The sequence below is a fragment of the Staurois parvus genome, unplaced genomic scaffold, assembly GCF_062004578.1.
Source record: "Staurois parvus isolate SC_StPar_1 unplaced genomic scaffold, SC_StPar_1.0 ptg000058l, whole genome shotgun sequence".
Classification (NCBI taxonomy): domain Eukaryota; kingdom Metazoa; phylum Chordata; class Amphibia; order Anura; family Ranidae; genus Staurois; species Staurois parvus.
The window spans coordinates 5467386-5487226 of record NW_028317854.1 but is presented as its reverse complement, the minus strand read 5'-3'; the positions used below and the strand labels follow the sequence as shown (position 1 = coordinate 5487226).

Here is a 19841-nt window from a genome sequence, read left to right as displayed (position 1 = left end):
GTGATGGGTGCTGGGTGTGCCCTCCAGCTGCTCTGTGTCCCTGGTCCTACAACCTCCAGGAGATGTGACATGGGTATCCCAGGAGCCTGCAGGACCAGGGACACGTCATTCTTGCCCAGGCGAGAATTGCAGTGGTGTTGAAGAAAAAAGTAAACAAACCTGGTTGAAAGGGAGCAAACTCCCTTGGAAATAAAAGTGCACTTTAAAGAGACCCTAAAATTCTGTTTACAGCAGTAGGTAGAAAGTCAAGCACTTGTTATGCTAAACCAATATAATATTGCAATTGTCAAGGTCAGACATCTTGTTACATTATATACATATACATGCAGCTCACTGTAGAAATTCCGCAATGCCGAAGCCAACAGAACTGGGAGTGACATCATCTCTACCCAGCCTATGAAATTAGCCACACTTTGCATCGCTGGAGTTAAGGTGAGTAAAGATCTACTTAAAGGATTTTTATTCTTCACAACAACACATGGGAGAGAAGGGTAGGAAACTCAGAACACCCTTACTGACTTGCAGACTTAGACTCCAACCATAGATGGAAAAAAGGCCTGAAACCAGCAACCTGCACCTTTTTCAGAAGAAGCAGCGGTATCTCCAGTAGCAACAGCATCCACAGAGATGCTTTCCGAGGCTCTCTGCGAGTTTCCCCTCCATAAGGTCTCCAGCAACAGAGTCACCTCTGATACTTCATCCCTGGGCATCACTTCTCTTTTTAGATCCCTTTTCTCTGCGAGGCTACCTGAGCCCAGGGTCCCAAGTGGCAATACTATATTCGACAGGCAGGCATCTTCTGCCTTGAGACTTTTGCACCAAGCACATGCAAATGGCTCCTCAGTTGCTCAAAATGCACCTTTCCCAGGCATCGGTCCAGGAGAAGGAGAGAGTTTACAAGGTCCACTCCAAATATTTATATTCTCCCCCAGCATGCACCTGTGACAATAAACCTCCTACTGGTTGGCTGGGGGAGGGGGGGGGCATAAATATTAAATGTCAGTAATACTGTATCATCTCACACTGTTGCCAGAGGTACCAATGGCACCTACTGGCAGCAGAGAGAAGCCACAGCTATACAGAGTTAAGGGAAAAAACAAATAGACTATAAATTAGCTTGGGTTCACTACCACTCAGAAAACTACATTTAGATTATTACTGCTGCATTAAAACAGGTTGGCTACATATACAACCAATAGAAGTAAGCTAGGCAATAGGAAGTACTGCTCAGGAAGTTGGGAACAATATATTAATGCAAGGGCCTTGAAAAAAGGGAAATGTAAATGATATAATGTCCCTTACACATGAAACCCTGTTGTGTATTTTTTATTTAATACAGATGTGCAGCCCTGTTGTAAGATTACTTAATCTGACAACTCTACATATATCTGCATGTTGAAAACAGATTTACTACCAGCCTTCAAAATATGACCAGGATTAGAAATATATATATATATATATATATATATATATATATATTTGATGGATATCTATGCATACAGATGTGGGTGTGACATCAAAAACAGGAGGAAATCATCAATAGTTTTTTCATTATTTCTAGTTAATGAATCTATTTTCTGCTTTTGGAAACGTTGCTGTATTTACTATGTGCTTACAGCTACTCATCTGTGTGGGCCAGTTTTGCTTCATTGTTTCTATTATACTCTCAGGTCTTCTTAATATCTGCATTCTATTCTAATCAGTGTAGACTTACAGTATTATTTGTTTCTACAGACTGAAGCTGTTGAATAGCAAATCCATGTTTTCTATAGAGGTAAGAATCTCTGTTAAGTTGAACTCTACCTTGAATGAAATTAATTCTACACCTCAGTCTCCTTACTGTAAACCTGACATTTGCCGACAATCAGTGGCAAATTTACACCAGTTGCAACGGGTGCAGCTATTTTGAATATTTTTACATCCACAATGGCCCTACCAACAGTAGTAACTGTGGTACCTCTGTGCACTATTCCTGTGCATGAGGAGGCTTTTATAGGATGCAGTTGTGTGGGCAAGTGATCAGAGTTCTTCCTATATATAGGAATAGGACATTGATATTTCAAAATTGAATGATGTCCTTCTCCCTGGGGCATGGGCTTTCTATGATACAATTCTGTATTGTCATTACACAGCAGATTTTCTTTTTTTTTTTTATAAAGAGACCCAATGACTAATTTACCTACCTAAAATATTTTTTACATTGAAGGCTTTTATTTGGTACCTGTTTTAATAACTACCCTGATCAGGTTTTTATTGTAAGCTGACAGATATTCTTTTTAACACTATATTTACCTATCTATGTTAGGCATTGTTATGGCATGAGTATGCAGGTCTGTTTGTAAACAAAACTATGTGATCACCTTGTCAAAGATGTTAAGGTGATCACATGATAGGGGACCATGCTGATTGTTTCCCAATCTGTAGAGGAGATCAATCCCTAGGGGGGAGACTTGCAGCTTTCATTTGACTGTGGGGGTCTGAAAACTAGGAACACACACAATGAAAAGTTTTCTAGGTTTTGTTTTCCTAAAATCTATTTTTATTCAAAATCATACTGAACTACACTTCTGTCCAGCATGGTCTATTTAGAAGTTAACCTGAATGTAGAAAGATTTCTAAATCCATTGCTAAATACTGCATATTGATTGCTTTTAACATGTTTATTTCAACGTCCACTCTAACACAGTTGTTTTACTAACATGCCATTTTATTCTTTAGGTGTTGTGCTTTGTCTGTGGAGTGGATCCATGATGATTCTTTTCATGCTATGAGCAGACTATGATGTGCATCTGTTGGCTGTCTGTGCTGCTTGGCATCTTTTTTCACATGGGCATGAATCCACCAGTCGGCATAAAAGCACTTTAATGGCAGGAGGCTCCCACCATCTAGCAGTGGTGTAATACTGTATATTTACCAGCTGTATCTGTTTTTAAGTATCAAGAGAACACCATGTCTGTAAAAAATACTTAACATCCTGGTTTTTTTTCTCACTATGTGGCCTCTGAACATTTCAATGCTGTGACGTCAGTTATTTCCTTTTAGGAAAATAGGTTACATTACATTCCACAAAGTATGTATTGAATATATGTACCTTCATGTTTAGACACATGCAGTTGTGTTTCACCAGCATTGTATTAATGATCTATTGGTAAATTTACTTTAAGCCAGTCTTGAATGCTCACGCTAAACATATTTGATATATGTTCATGCACTCATTGGAGTTTAAAACGTGGGTATGGGTTTTGGAAACCTTGAAATATAATGTATACTTGCAGTATATAGTAGTGTCAGTACTGAATTGATAAAAAATACATATTTTTGAAATACTTTTTAATGCAGTGGTACCCTTGTTCAGGTCTGAGCTGAATACATTAAGGAGCAACGTGACATTAGGAAGCCTGCAATGTATTCTGCAGTGTAGGTGGCATGTGCCATTCTGTACATGTCCTTGGCTGATAATTTACATTACACTGTTTAAAAAAAAAAACACTGTGGTTCTTCATTGGGGGGATAGGTATACTTTCCCAGTTAGTATTCAGAAAGGAGAAAGGACTCTAAAAATTTCTGACACTGCTGTGCAGTGAGCTCCCCTTTATTTTCTGTCACCTAATTAATTTTCTCCAAAGTCAGGAAGGCGTGCTAAGAAAGAATGTCTAGAGTGGTTTTCTGCCCCACAATATTGGCAAGCTACACTAGAGCCCATGTGTAGAAATACATAAAACTTATTTCTGTTTAATTATTTAAAGAAAACTTCCAAAGAAGTTGGGTTGGGTTTGGGAATTGAGAAACATGTACATTTACAATTTTATTGATTTTTTTGTATTTTATTTTTCAAAATAAAAAGCTCTAAACATGAAACTGTCTCAGCTTTATATATGTTTTTCAATTTGTCTAATTTAACAGTACAAGTGTTCTTTACAAAGTCACACTTTTTTTTTCTTTGAGACATAACATTTATGACAATATTTACTGAAATTTATTTGTCCCCCTGAATAATGTTTATTGGTATAGTTTGGGCTTATGAATATGAACTCTGGCATAAATTACAAGGGCTCTGACTAAATGAGAACCATGTACAAATTCAAGACAAAATTTTATGAATTTTGCAATAAATGATATACACCCAAGGAGCAGTTGACCTTCTACAAGTTGATTGTATTTTATTTATGTCCTGATTATAAAACCAGCCTGTTCTGGTGATTTGCTTGTAATGATTATCTTCAGTGACCTGATCTGAGTTATATGCCTTCCAGGCTCCCTCATGACCACAGACAATTTTAAAAAGGACATGAAACAAACTTATAAATATGTGACCATCTGAAGCTTGTCCTAATATGTTGATGCCATAAGTGCCATCCTGTGTTGCATTATATAATGACCATGTTGGATCTGTTTGTTACACAAAATGCAATAAGAACTCATCCATACCTGTGCATTTCTGATTGTGGTGGATTCTTGTATGTATTTACATGTGGTACTATTCCTTCCCACCTAAAATGCATTTGCTGGAAACTACATTAAATGCCGCAATCAGGGTTTTTTGTTCAAGTGGCACTTTAGTCAGAAATTAAGCCCTGCTAGATCACTTCAGGCTGGCCCCTTTTGCAGGTATAGCCATGAAAAACATTTAAAATAAGTGCCTATACTGTTTAAAATCCAGTAATACATTGTCACACCCTGCTCTGCACATGTTCAGTTGCTGTCTCTTTTTAATCACGGTGCTGAAAATCAGAGCCACTAGAGGCCAATGTGCTGACAGCCTAAAGATTTACTGCTTCTCGGGCTCTGTGCTTCAGCAGAATGGCAGCATGCAGCAAGAATAAACAGAAATGATGCTGGAGGCAATTTACAGCACACACTAATTTTGGTAGCATATTTATTAATGTGGGATGTATGTTTTTTGTTGAAGAACATTATTTTTCATCAAGTTGTCATGGGTAAAGTTCTGCTTTAATATACCAGACTAAACACACAGATGTAAAATGTGTCTGAGACTTGGTGCCTACACTGCATCTCAGAAGAGAAACTTAATCTAACTCTCCATAATACGCTTACTCTTTTGCATGTCTGCACCTGAATGGGGCTCAATGCTGAATGGGCCTGAATGCTGAATTTTTCAGTGAACTTGAAAGATCTTGGGGCTGAGTTTTTTAATGTCAATACCATACATTAATTGCTTATTTGCAAAATAAACCCGCAAATTTGACTGTTACAGTTATCACAATAGTTTTACTAGTCTTCAGAAAATGAGACGTGAACCTGGCACACTGTTATGCACAAGATACAGATACCAGTGCACGGTGAAGGAAATAAGTATTTGATCCCCTGCTGATTTTAAATGTTTGCCCACTCACAAAGAAATAATCAGTCTAAAAATCGAATGGTAGGTGTATTGTAACACTGAGAGAATAGAAACAAAAATTCAAAAGAAATGCATGTCTAACAAATTATACACTGATTACGAGTGGAAGTTCAGATTGGAATCCTAATTTGTAAAACTGTCTAATATTGTTCATAAGTGCAGAGACATGTTAAAACATTGGTGTCATTCATCATTTTTGAGCACTTTATCCGTTACCAGTGACATGGTACGAAAGCCATCTTGCCAAATAGACCAAAAAATTAATGTAATAACCTTAAGTTAGCTTACTTCTATGATGCAGGTTAATGCATTTTATTTAGCTCCAAGAAGTATGCAGTGTCATACAGTACACTTGTGGCACTAGAGGGGTTCCACTTCCTACAAGAGTTGAGAGAAAATCTGCCCATGTTTTGTCAGAGTGTGGTGTTAGCATTTTATACCGGTCAGAATGGGAAGGCAGCAGTCACAAGCCGGATACTTCAGGAGATTCTGTGGCATGTGCCTAAAGTGTCCAGCCCTAGCAGTACTGCTTATATCTTGATTTCTTGATTTATTTTTTTTTTTTTCGTTTTAGGAGGATGAGATACCTGCCTCTTGAATGATACTTTCCCACCCATCTTTACCACAGAAAATGCACACAATATATTGCTGCACTCCTGCTTCATTTGCCTACAGAGACAAAACAACAGGAATACAGTTAGTACCTGGGTTATAGTGTCCCCTATATCAGGACATGCTAAACCCCATCTATTATGACCTCCATTCTGTAAGTAACATATTGGGGCTCCCTCAGTTAGCAATGGTGGATCACAGGCACAATGAGCAGGGACAAAAGGAATAAATAGCAGAAGACTAAACCAGGGGTCCTCAAACTTTTTAAACAGGGGGCCAGTTCACTGTCCCTCAGACCGTTGGAGGGCCGGACTATAGTTTTAAAAAAAAAACTATGGTCATCTCCTGTACTGTGTCCGCATTTGTTCAGAGACTGCGGACATACAACGGAGGTGGGAATACTGGGCCGGCCGCTCTATAAGACGCACAGACATTTCCCCCCAAGTGTGTCTTATGGAGCGAAATAGTGTCCCATCATTGGTGTCAGTGGGAGGAATAGTGCCCCACCATTGGTGTCAGTGGGAAGAATAGTGCCACATCATTGGTGTCAGTGGGAGGAATAGTGCTCCATCATTGGTGTCAGTGGGAGGAATCATGCCCCATCATTGGTGTCAGTGGGAGAAATAGTGCCCCATCATTGGTGTCAGTGGGAGGAATCGTGCTCCATCATTGGTGTCAGTGGGAAGAATCGTGTCCCATTATTATTGGTGTCAGTGGGAGGAATAGCGCCCCATCATTGGTGTCCCCCACTGACACCAAAGATGGGGCACTATTCCTCACACACTGACACTAATGATGGGGCACCATCATTGGTGTCAGTGGGAGGAATAGTCTCCCATCATTGGTGTCAGTGGGAGGAATAGTGCCCCATCATTGGTGTCAGAGCAAGGAATCATGCCCCATCATTGGTGTCAGTGGGAGGAATAGCACCCCATCATTGGAATACCATACTGAAATACCATACCATATTGAAATCAAATGTGATGTTTTTTAATTTTTATTTGGTGTACGTTGGAAGAGGGGTAGTCTTATATGGCGAGTATAGCCCAAACCCTATATTTCAACAGGAAAAGTAGGTGGTCGTCTTATACGCCCAGTCTTATATGCCTGAAAATACGGTACCTGTCCCTCGGTGTCCCCCTGCAGCCAGTTTTACCGGTTGCCCTGTGTTGCCGGCGCTGGCATCTTCAGTGTGGACATCTGGCTGTGACAGCTTGCTGCTTCACTGCCGGGTGCTCACTGTGCATGTGCGAGTCGCACTGCGCTTTGTGAATGGTCCCATAGTCTTCTGAGACCTGTTCTGATTGCCTACGCGATCGCAGTGGAAGTGGGAGTGGGTACCTGTCAATTTCAGGTACCCGCTCCTCAAACGTGCCAATCCTTAACAGGGAGCAGGGGACCAATCCTTAACCATTAGCCACCTGGCCTATAGCTGTTTGGCGGCCGCAAAAGTGCTGCAGATTTCCGGGGTATACGCCATTTGGCACATGCGCAGTTTGGGGGAGATTTCCGGGATATACGCCATTTGGCACATGCGCAGTACCTCGGACACGGCTGATGACAGATCTGAATACCGGCCCCCGTTGCCGGTACCATGTGACCTGCTGTGACCAATCACAGCAGGTCACATGACAGTTGTATACAATGGATGGCTTCATTCATGCCATCCATTGTATACTAGTGCCTAGCTGTGAATGGTCACAGCAGGTCACATGCACATGTCATGTGATTAGCTGTGGCCAAATCACAGCTAAGCACAAAAAAAAAAACGTGAATGAATCGATGTCATTCAGGTAAATGCTTGCTTATAGCAAAGTAATTCTTTGCTATAAGCAAATTGTGTAAAAAAAAAAAAAAGAAAAAGAAAATACTGATCACTTTGCCAAAGTAGTACAATGTTGCTATGGTAACATTGTACTACTTTGGTCATAGTAAAATATGAAAAAAAAATCTTTAAAAAAATTAATAAAAAAAAAAATATATATATATATTTTTTTTTTCATACTGTCACCAGTCAGTGTCCCTGTTCACCGCTATGCCAGTTATATGATGACGCTGTACTGCACTGGTGACAGTATGTGAAAAAAAATAGTGAAAATAATTTTTTTAATTTTTTCATTTTCCGAAAAATTATGACAAAAAAATACAACTTCAAAAAACTCGCCATTCCTCTTATGAAGTACGTCGGACTGTCTGCTCTGCAAAAAGGGGTCATTTGGGGATATCTGTACTGTTCTGACATTCTTGGACCTCAAGAAATTAGATTGGCTGTCAGTACTTCAGGACTGATCAATTTGCAGATCTATACCATAGTTTGTGAACTCTATAACTTTCCTACAAACTAAATAATACATCCTAATTTGGGTTATTTTCACCAAAGACATGTAGCAGAATACATCTCGGCCAAAATTTATGAAGAACAATTATTTATTTGTAAACTTTTATAACAGAAACAAAGAAAAACGTGTTTTTTTTTCAAAATGTTTGGTCTTTTTTTGTTAATTTACCAAAAAATAAAAACCCCAGCTGTGATTAAATACCACCAAAAGAAAGCTCTAGTTGTGTGAAGAAAATGATAAAATTTTAGTTTGGGTACAATGTTGTATGACCGCGCAATTGTCATTCAAAGTGTGAAAGCGCTGAAACGTGAAAACTGGCCTGGGCAGGAAGGTGTAAAATTGCTCGGTATTGAAATGGTTAAAGCGGAGCTTCCCCTTTTGAGTGGACCTCCACTTTAATCACTCCTTATGCTAAAAAAACTGTGGTCTGACAGAGTTGGTGGGGGTTTTATACAGTAGGTAATGTCAGTAAATCTGAAGGTAGCCTAAATATAACCAATGGTCAATTAATACAAGTCCTGTGTCCTATATTCCAAGAAAAGGAATTTACAGATCAGCTAAATTTCCTATTTTTCCGGGTTTGCTTTTGTTACTTTTATTGTCTAAGTATTGCTAAATAATTATTTTTGAATTGACTGCACACATTGATGTTGGTTTACTAAGAGTATTGATTTGCTACTGTGTGCTAAGTCAGGGAGTAATGTAACAGTAATTTAGATACCCTCATTATACAATTTAATACAGTAATAACAAATATTTTTATTACAGCAAAGTATTTTGTCATGCATGTCATAATGAAGCTAAATACATGAGATGGTGAGCAACATACCATGCAAAAGCAGGATTTGCAGTGCCATGAAACCATGCCCCTTCCCTCCTTTTTCCCAGGAATTTATGAAAACTCATATGCTTACTTTGGTATATTCACATGTTTTAGAGCATAGGGCAGTCTACAGAGAAAGGTCTGCTAACACTTTTTACAGATAGCTTGATTGTTTATGGGCCACTGCCAACAAATAGGAACTTAGGTATTGAATGGCCGAAATGCAAGATGTGGAGATTTGACATTACAGACATTTGAGATCCCACAAGGTGGCCATATCTGTTACAGATTCTACATCCAAGATGGAGAAATGCCAGGGATCCGTACTTGCCTGTGTATGGATAGTTTTAGATTACTTTTTCCCATTAAGCTATTACAGTTCTGTTAGTAGGCATTAGGTTGTTTTTGTTTTTTTGTAAGACAGTAGTCTAAAATGGCAATAGCAAGCAATCATATTCCAACTGTAATGTTCCTAGGTCAGGTGTAAGGTAAGCAAAACAATTTAATATATTGCTGCAACCCAACAATAATTCTATCATTGTGCTGAACTGAACCTAACTTGTTGGTTTAATGGAGAAGTATAGCCAAAGCTATTTTAGCTATACAGTATCTCACAGAAGTGAGTACACCCCTCACATTTTTGTAAATATTTGATTCTATCTTTTCATGTGACAACACTGAAGAAATGACACTTTGCTACAATGTAAAGTAGTGAGTGTACAGCTTGTATAACAGTGTAAATTTGCTGTCCCCTCAAAATAACTCAACACACAGCCATTAATGTCTAAACCACTGGCAACAGAAGTGAGTACACCCCTAAGTGGAAATGTCCAAATTGGGCCCAAAGTGTCAATATTTTGTGTGGCCACCATTATTTTCCAGCACTGCCTTAACCATCTTGGGCATGGAGTTCACCAGAGCTTCACAGGTTGCCACTGGAGTCCTCTTCCACTGCTCTAGCTGGTGGATGTTAGAGACCTTGCGTTCCTCCACCTTCCGTTTGAGAATGTCCCACAGATGCCTAATAGGGTTTAGATCTGGAGACATGCTTGGCCAGTCCATCACCTTTACCCTCAGCTTCTTTAGCAAGGCAGTGGTCGTCCTGGAGGTGTGTTTGGGGTCATTATCATGTTGGAATACTGCCCTGCGGCCCAGGCTTCGAAGGGAGGGGATCATGCTCTGCTTCAGTATGTCACAGTACATGTGTGCCATTCATGGTTCCCTCAATGAACACTCCCACCACCATGCTTGACTGTAGGCAAGACACACTTGTCTTTGTTATAAATATATAGTGCCGCGCTCCTATTTACTTATATATATATATCTTGATCCTTGGGGTATATGAATTAATATCTGAAACAATTCATAAATCACTGTGACTAGTGAATAAAAATAATCAATATTAAGTAATAAATAATAATAAATCACTAGTGAATCACTATAACTGGTGAATCAAATGAATAAAAATATGAATCAGCAACCTACATAAATGTGACTGATAACAATCAATCCTTAATTAAATGTGACTATAAAAGAATTAAATTCAAATCAACACAATTCTAAATCTGTGCCCCTCTGATCTGCTGTGATCACTCCATCTATATAGTGCAAAAGCATACATATAAGTGCAAGTGCAAATACATAAAATAAAAGACAATAAATTAAAAAGTCTTTCAAATAAGTGCAGTGTGCAGGTGGGTTCCTTATTCCCTCTCGCCGAGTGCTTAGTGGTCTCCCTATGCGCTCACCTTAATATTTGCCTGAATAAATTCAGGCAAATACGCTTTTAATCCTTCCAGGATTGATGGGATGATGCTCTTATATAAGCTGTTCCAGAAGGTAGATATGGATTTATAGGGATTCTCCTGTGCTCTCCTCTTTCCCTTTGTGCAGCTGCTCATAAATGGACTTCTTGACCAGCTCTCTCGGAATCTCCTACTTCCCCTCCTGGGGTCACCACCTTCTCCAATCCTCCTTTCACCAGCATAAGGAATGTGGGTCAATTGAGAGAGAGAAGAAAAAAGACCATGGTGCCTTATCCTTGTGTATAAAGGAAATTTATTGCTGCCAGTTGCGGTATTACACGGCTTTGATGTGATCCAGGACAGCCTTGATGGTAACATACAGTAATACTCTGCCTCTGCTTCTGTAATGCTGTCTGCCTCCGTCTGCACTGGAATCACCGAGCCTCTCCGATGCAACGTCGTGACGTCAGAGCCCCTCCCCTACGCGTTGCGTCACAGGGTCACGTGACTTCATCAGGGGGAAATGATTGGATCCAATCATTTCCCCCTGATGAAGTCACGTGACCCTGTGACGCAACGCGTAGGGGAGGGGCTCTGACGTCACGACGTTGCATCGGAGAGGCTCGGTGATTCCAGTGCAGACGGAGGCAGACAGCATTACAGAAGCAGAGGCAGAGTATTACTGTATGTTACCATCAAGGCTGTCCTGGATCACATCAAAGCCGTGTAATACCGCAACTGGCAGCAATAAATTTCCTTTATACACAAGGATAAGGCACCATGGTCTTTTTTCTTCTCTCTCTCAATTGACCCACATTCCTTATGCTGGTGAAAGGAGGATTGGAGAAGGTGGTGACCCCAGGAGGGGAAGTAGGAGATTCCTAGAGAGCTGGTCAGGAAGTCCATTTATGAGCAGCTGCACAAAGGGAAAGAGGAGAGCACAGGAGAATCCCTATAAATCCATATCTACCTTCTGGAACAGCTTATATAAGAGCATCATCCCATCAATCCTGGAAGGATTAAAAGCGTATTTGCCTGAATTTATTCAGGCAAATATTAAGGTGAGCGCATAGGGAGACCACTAAGCACTCGGCGAGAGGGAATAAGGAACCCACCTGCACACTGCACTTATTTGAAAGACTTTTTAATTTATTGTCTTTTATTTTATGTATTTGCACTTGCACTTATATGTATGCTTTTGCACTATATTATTATTATTATTATTATTACTACGAGTTTATATAGCGCCAAAGGGTTTGCTCAGCGCTGTACAATAGGGGGGGACAATACATGGCACAGTACAACAACAACAAACAACGTACGAGGGGTAAGAGGGCCCTACTCTTACGAGCTTACAATCTAGGAGGGAGGGGGTAGTGGTACAGTAGGAAGTGGCTGAGGGGGATGAAGTGGTGGGAGGAATGAGGGAGGATGGCCGTTAGGTGAGGGTGGGGTAGGCTTCCCTGAAGAGATGGGTTTTGAGGGAGCGCCTGAATGTGAATAGGGAAGGCGACAGTCTGATGGATTGGGGCAGTGAGTTCCAGAGGATGGGGGAGGACCTGGAGAAGTCCTGCAGTCGTGCATGGGAGGAGGAGACCAGGGAGCAGGATAGAAGGAGGTCCTGTGAGGAGCGAAGGGTACGGGTAGGGTGGTACTTGGTGATCAGGTTGGTGAGGTAGTCAGGGGCAGTGTTGTGAACGGCTTTGTAGGTCAGGGTTAGGAGTTTAAATTTGATGCGTTGGGCAATCGGGAGCCAGTGGAGGGAGAGGCAGAGGGGGGTGGCAGAGGTGGAGCGGGTGGTGAGGTGGATGAGTCTAGCAGCTGAGTTCAGGATGGTCTGGAGCGGGGAGAGCCTGCACTTGGGTAGGCCTGTGAGGAGGGAGTTGCAGTAGTCAAGGCGTGAGATGATGAGGGAGTGTACTAGAAGTTTGGTGGTGTCTGGGGTGAGGAAGGAGCGTATCTTGGCAATGTTGCGAAGATGGAGCCTGCATGTGTTTGTGAGTGATTTGACATGCGGTTGGAGGGAGAGGTTCGCGTCAAGAATGACGCCAAGGACTTTGGCTTGCGGGGCGGGAGTGATAGTGGAGTTGTTGGTGATGATGGATAGGATGGGGGGGGGGTGTTGGCAGGGGGAAAGATGAGGAGCTCGGTTTTGGAGAGGTTGAGCTTGAGGAAATGTAGCGACATCCAGTCTGAGATGTCATTTAGGAGGTGAGTGATGCGGGCGGAGATAGTGGGGGTGAGGTGAGGGGTGGAGAGGTAGATTTGGGTGTCGTCAGCATAGAGGTGATAGTTGAAGCCGTGAGATTGTATGAGTTTGCCCAGGGAGGAGGTGTAGATGGAGAAGAGAAGGGGTCCAAGGACAGAGCCTTGGGGGACCCCAACAGAGAGGGGGAGGGAGGGGGAGGTGGCACCATTGTAGGTGACACTGAAGGAGCGTCGGGATAGGTAGGATGAGAACCAAGAGAGAGCAGTATCTCCGATGCCAAGGGAGAGTAGTTTATTAAGGAGGAGGGGGTGGTCAACTGTGTCGAAGGCCGCAGAGAGGTCCAGGAGAAGGAGGACAGAGTAGTCGCCCTTGGCTTTGGCGTTGAGTAGGTCGTTAGTGATTTTGAGGAGGGCAGTTTCAGTGGAGTGTAGGGGACGGAAGCCGGACTGTAGAGGGTCAAGGAGGTTATTGTCTGTAAGGTGGGCGCTTAGGCGATCGTAGACTATGCGTTCAAGGAGCTTGGAGGTGAGTGGCAGCAGGGAGATGGGTCTGAGGTTGTTGGGGTCCGCGGGATCCAGGGAGGGCTTTTTGAGGATGGGGGTGATATGCGCGTGCTTTAGGGGGGAGGGGAATACGCCAGTAGAGAGGGAGAGATTGAAGATGTGGGTGAGGGAGCAGATGAGGGAAGAGGGGGGTGACCGGAGGAGTTGAGAGGGGATAGGGTCCAGGGGGCAGGTAGTGAGGCGGGCTTTAGAGAGGACTTTGGCAACTTCCTCAGTAGTGACAGGGCTGAGGGAGTGCAGTGCGGGGGGGGGTTATGGTGGGCGGGGCATTGGGAGAGGAGGGGGGCAGTGCGGTTGTGAGGGCAGAGGAGGGGGGAGATGAAGGGGTGACGGGGGCGAGGAGGCTAGGTGGGGAGGTAGATTGCAAGTTGACGATGTCCTTACGGATAGCGTCAATCTTGTTGTGGAAATGGGTGGCAATCTCGTGGGCGGTGAGAGAGGTACTGAGTGGAGGAGGGGGGGGGGGAGAGCAGGGAGTTGAAGGTGGAGAAGAGTCGGCGGGGGCAGGAGGAGAGGGTGTTTATTAGGTTAACAAAGTAGGCCTGCTTGGCGGCGTGGAGGGAGGAGGTGTAGATAAGAAATGCAGATTTGTAGAGGGAGAAAGTATGAGGGGATCTGGTTTTGCGCCACAGTCTCTCCAGTGCGCGACTGCGACGTTTGAGGCGTTTAGTGCTGTCGGTCTGCCAGGGTTGAAGCGGTCTGGGTTTGATGATGCTTGTGGTTAGGGGTGCCAGAGAGTCTAGGGCAGCTGACAGTGAGTCATTGTACAAGGTGGTGGCTATGTCAGGACATGACAGTGGGAGGATGCTGTCGTGTAGGCAGTCGGCGGCAGAGTGGAGGGGGGCCGGGTTCAGGTTGCGGAGGTTGCGGCTGGTGATAGTTTGGCGTTTTTGAGGGGGGGAGTTGGGGGAAGGGGAGATGGAGAAGGTGAGGAGGTGGTGGTCGGAGAGAGGGAAGGGGGTGTTCGAGAACTGGTTGAGGGTACAGAGGTGGGAGAAGACAAGGTCCAGGGTGTTCCCTCCGAAGTGGGTGGAGGATTGAGTGTGCTGTGTGAGCGCGAAGGAGGAGGTTAGGTGGAGGAATTGGGAAGTAGCCGGGGTGTTGTCGTTGATGGGGATGTTGAAGTCCCCGAGGATGATGGTCGGTAGCTCAGAGGAGAGGAAGAAGGGGAGCCAGGCGGCGAAGTCATCCAGGAAGCGGGCTATGGATCCGGGAGGCCTGTAGATCACTGCGATCCTTAGGGGGGTGGGTGAGAAGAGTCGGATGCAGTGCGCCTCAAAGGAGGGGAAGGAAAGAGAGGGTGGGTTAGGGAGGACCTGGAAGGTGCTAAGCGGTGATAGGAGCAAGCCGACACCACCACCTCTGCGATCGCTCAGTCTTGGTGAATGGGTCCAGATGAGACCTCCATGGGTGAGTGCCGCAGGGGAAGTGGAGTCAGTGGCCTGTACCCAGGTTTCGGTGACTGCTAGGAGGTTGAGGGAGCGGGAGATGAAGAGGTCATGGATGGCGGTAAGCTTATTGCAAACCGAACGGGCATTCAGGAGTGCAACCGAGAGAGGGGGGATAGATATGGGGAGGAGGGGTACATGTATGAGGTTGAGGGGGTCGCGTCGGCTGGCGTGTGCAGGGGGGGCTCTAGGGGGGGTGTGAGGTGGTGAGGGGCCAGGGTTTGGGGAGATGTCCCCAGCTGATATGAGAAGGAGGAGGGTGAGGAAGGTGGCGTGGGAACGGGAGGTGTAGGAGTGCTTGGGTCTGAAAGTGGTGGCAAGTGGGTCAGCGGGGAAGTGGAGTAGCAGGAGGAGGTGGTGGGTGCCATAGTGGGGAGAGGGGAGAAGTGAGGGGGCGATATAGAGCTGCTTAGCGGGGGTGGGTGGGTAGAGGAAGGCGGTTTTAGGGATGGAGGAGAGGAGGACAAGGAGGAGGAGCGCGGGCGGCATGTTGGGGTGAGCGGGGTGCAGGAAGGGTCGGGGTGGGTGAGGAGGTGCTGGTCAGGGATGGCGAAGCAGTGTCCGAAACGCAGTGGGAGGTGGCTGGTAGTCCCAGGTGGGGTGGAGGGCAGGGGATCCCTGGTGGGATGGTGGCCATGCTATCCCTGGTGGGTTAGTAGCGATCCCTGGAGGGATAGTGGTTAAGGGTCCCTGGTGGTTAGGGTTTCCGGTGGGTGGTGGGATCCCTGGTGGCTGGCGGTGGGATGGTGGTTGGGCTCCCTGATGGGTAGTGGGTGCCCCTGGTGGAGTACCTGATGTCCTGGAGCGTCGGGGTGGAGGTGGATCCCTCCTATGTTAGGAGGACCGTTGGTGGTGGTGGTAGCTTCCCCGGAGGAGCGGAGGCGTCCTGTTGCGATTCCAGCCACAGCCGGCAGGAAACACCGCGGCTTCGGGTGCCGTGGTAGGCCTCAAGCCGCTTCGGACCGCCGGAGCTCCGCTGGAGGGACGGAGTGTCTGTGTCCCCTTCAGGGTGTTGGTGGGGACATCGGCAGCAGGCTCAGGGGCCCGGATGGCAGCGGATCGGGCGCGGGGGCGCCGGAGCTGACGAGCACGTGGCTGCTCCGGGCGAGCTGGTACCCGGTGGTCGGGATGAACCCAGGGCCAGTGAGGGGGGCCCTGGGGAGGCTGGCTGATCGGCGGGGACCGGGGAACAGAGCAGCGGCGGCCTGGGCTGATGCCCGGCGATCCGGGTCGGCCGCGCCAGAAATCGAGGCCGCGGCTTCGGGTGCCGGGTAGGCCGCAAGTCCCGGAGGTCCGGGAAAAAGGTCCAGTGGCCTTACCTGGCTGATGAGCAGGGACCGAAGGATCGTGGGGCCCCCGTTAGGGTCCGCTGCTGCCCAGATGGCAGCGGATTGGGGCCAGGGGAGCAGGAGCTCGCCGACGCACGTCCTTCTCGCCGGACGTCCGGATGATAGCTATATAGATATATACTATATAGATGGAGTGATCACAGCAGATCAGAGGGGCACAGATTTAGAATTGTGTTGATTTGAATTTAATTCTTTTATAGTCACATTTAATTAAGGATTGATTATCAGTCACATTTATGTAGGTTGCTGATTCATATTTTTATTCATTTGATTCACCAGTTATAGTGATTCACTAGTGATTTATTATTATTTATTACTTAATATTGATTATTTTTATTCACTAGTCACAGTGATTTATGAATTGTTTCAGATATTAATTCATATACCCCAAGGATCAAGATATATATATATAAGTAAATAGGAGCACGGCACTATATATTTATATCATTGTATATACACTAGCAAGTGAGTCTGTGCAAGAGCCAGCGCACCAAGCACATTAAATCAGCAGATAATTTCATACTACCCACTGAATGCCTCATTGATAATAGCTCACAAGTATTCACTATTTATATTATTTTACACTTGTCTTTGTACTCCTCACCTGGTTGCCGCCACACACGACACCATCTGAACCAAATATGTTTATCATGGTCTCATCAGACCACAGGACATGGTTCCAGTAATCCATGTCCTTAGTCTGCTTGTCTTCAGCAAACTGTTTGCGGGCTTTCTTGTGCATCATCTTTAGAAGAGGCTTCCTTCTTGGACGACAGCTATGCAGACCAATTTGATGCAAGGTGCGGCGTATGGTCTGAGCACTGACAGGTTGACCCCCCACCCCTTAAACCTCTGCAGCAATGCTGGCAGCATGCATACATCTATTTCCCAAAGACAACCTCTGGATATGACACTGAGGACGTGCACTCAACTTCTTTGGTCGACCATGGCGAGGCCTGTTCTGAGTGGAACCTCTCCTGTTAAACCGCTGTATGGTCTAGACCACCGTGCTGCAGCTCAGTTTCAGGGTCTTGGTGATCCTCTTATAGACTAGGCCATCTTTATGTAGAGCAACAATTCTTTTTTTCAGATCCTCAGACAGTTCTTTGCAATGAGGTGCCATGGTTCCAGTGACCAGCATGAGAGAGTGATTACACCAAATTTAACACACCTTCTCTTTATTCACACCTGAGACCTTGTAACACTAAGGAGTCACATGACACCGGGGAGGGAAAATGGCTAATTGGGCCCAATTTGGACATCTTCACTTAGGGGTGTAATTACTTTTGTTGCCAGTGATGTAGGGGCAGAGCAAAGAGCCGGTGACTGCGTCTGTGCTCTCTGAAGGCTTAGAACTGAGCCATCAGTGGTCTTTGATTGCAGGGTTCTCAGTCTTACCAGCAGCGGGGGACAAATGCAGCATCCACCCAGGTGAGTATTTTTTTTTTTAATCCTACACTTCTCTTTTAAGGCAAATAAATATGGCACTAATTAGGGTTAGGGAAAAGAGCAACATCTGTATCAGATAAGTGTAGTATTTGATACACTTTTGGCCCGGACATGTAAAAAGTAACTGTGCCATGCTAATATATTTCCAGATGTCTAAAAAGTCTAATCTGCAGCACCTGCATGTCTTATTGTTCTAGGCCTTTTTTGTGCAGTTGTTTACCAAGATCACTGCATTATTAACAGCACTCCAGGGGAAAGGGAAGCAGCAGACTCCCGCTCTGGATGATTTTGATTAGGTTTTATATGTACATTAAACTCCGGCAATGCAATCAGCATGGTAATGAAACGCAAGACGAGCAGCTGTTGCTATATCAACAGCTTTAGTTTTGAGGAGAGCTTGTGCAGAAAATCTTTCAAGGTAATTCTGTACAATACGCACGTACAAAGGAGGAATCTGTCTTCAACCCTTGACACAGAGCAAGCTGAGCTCTAGCATCACAAGAAACATAGTGTCATAATGAACAAAACATGACAGACCTTAACCTCCAGCTATCTAGCCGTTAAGATAATACATTCTGTACTGGATACACAAGGTTGACCAAGTCTGAATTAATGATATGTTTACCTATTGTTATTCAGGAATTTATTTTAAATAATTCCACACTACTAAATAAAAAGTAAATGTTAAAATAATAGTACAGTGGCATAATGGATTACATTCTAATATTGGCCTGAATGACTGCCTGTATTGCCCAGTTATCAAACATATTCACCCTTTGTTTTTTAACTGTCATTTCACAGTGATAATTTAAAGTAGAAACTCTGGACAGGCTATGGACATGCTGCCAACTTGAGGATTCATTTCATCCATCATGGCTCCAGCTTCAGAGGGCTTGTTGTAATTTGTATTTAGAGTTGATTCATACATGTGCAGTGTGGATTGGAGCTCAATTTTCACAGCTAATTGACAGTAGTTGTTCGGTTCAGGACAGGTTTAGGTCAGGATTTTATCCTGTTCACACGTGCAATTTAGAAATGGTTCCCGCAGAAGTCAAAAGCCTGTAATCCGGACCGTACTGTTCAGAATTCAGATAGCATTGTTTTTCAATCTGCACTGCCAGTGCTCCAGACATATGTGAACAGGCAACAATTTTATTTCACAAGTCATGCAGATTGGATGCGGTTAAAACCGCATCCAATCTGCATATATGTGAACTGGCACTTACTGTTATGTACAGTTGTATTAAAAATAATAGCAGTCAGACATCACTAACCTGATCAATCACTATTTTTGGTAGAAATTATATTTCTACATGGCAAATAATTTACTAGCAGGTGTAGTAGAGTAATAGAAATCCAACAGACCCAACAGTCATGACATGCATGCTGCTGATTCTGTGTAATTGAATCACTAATTGAAAGGGGCATGTTCAAAATAATAGCAGTGTGGAGTTCTATTAGTGCGGTCATTCATTCTTTAAAAAACAGGTGGCAATTATTGCCCTTATTTAAGGAAGGAAGGCAGCAAATGTTGTACATGCTGGTTACAGTGCATTTCTCTCTGAAATTCTGAGGAAAATGGGTCGTTCCAGACATTGTTCAGAAGGACAGCATACTTTGATTAAAAAGTTGATTGGAGAGGGGAAAACATATAAAGTAGTACAGAAAATGATAGGCTGCTCAGCTAAAATGATCGCAAATGCTATAACATGGCAACCAAAACCTGAAAGACGTGGAAGAAAGCGAAAAACTACCATTCGAATGGATAGAAGAATAGCCAAAATGGCAAGGAGTGAGCCAACAATCAGCTCCAGGAAGATGAAAGAAGGTCTAAAGTTACCTGTGAGTACTGTTACAATTAGAAGATGCCTATGTGAAGCCAAGCTATCTGCAAGAAGCCCCCGCAAAGTCCCACTGTTGAAAAAAAGACATGCTGAAGAGG

The 19841-nt window shown here is 44.2% G+C and overlaps 1 protein-coding gene across 3 annotated transcripts in view; it reads left to right on the top strand.

Annotated features, from left to right (window-relative positions):
• The window catches only part of TPST1 (tyrosylprotein sulfotransferase 1), a 170190-nt gene extending 166332 nt beyond the window's left edge, over positions 1-3858 (top strand). For all 3 annotated transcript variants that reach the window (XM_089668457.1, XM_089668456.1, XM_089668455.1), the window contains 2 exons: positions 1735-1774; positions 2719-3858. In XM_089668457.1, coding sequence (XP_089524583.1) covers positions 1735-1752 — 18 coding nt within the window. In that variant the 3' untranslated portion in view covers positions 1753-1774; positions 2719-3858. The remainder of the gene's footprint in view (positions 1-1734; positions 1775-2718) is intronic.
• The last annotated feature ends 15983 nt before the right edge of the window (positions 3859-19841 follow it).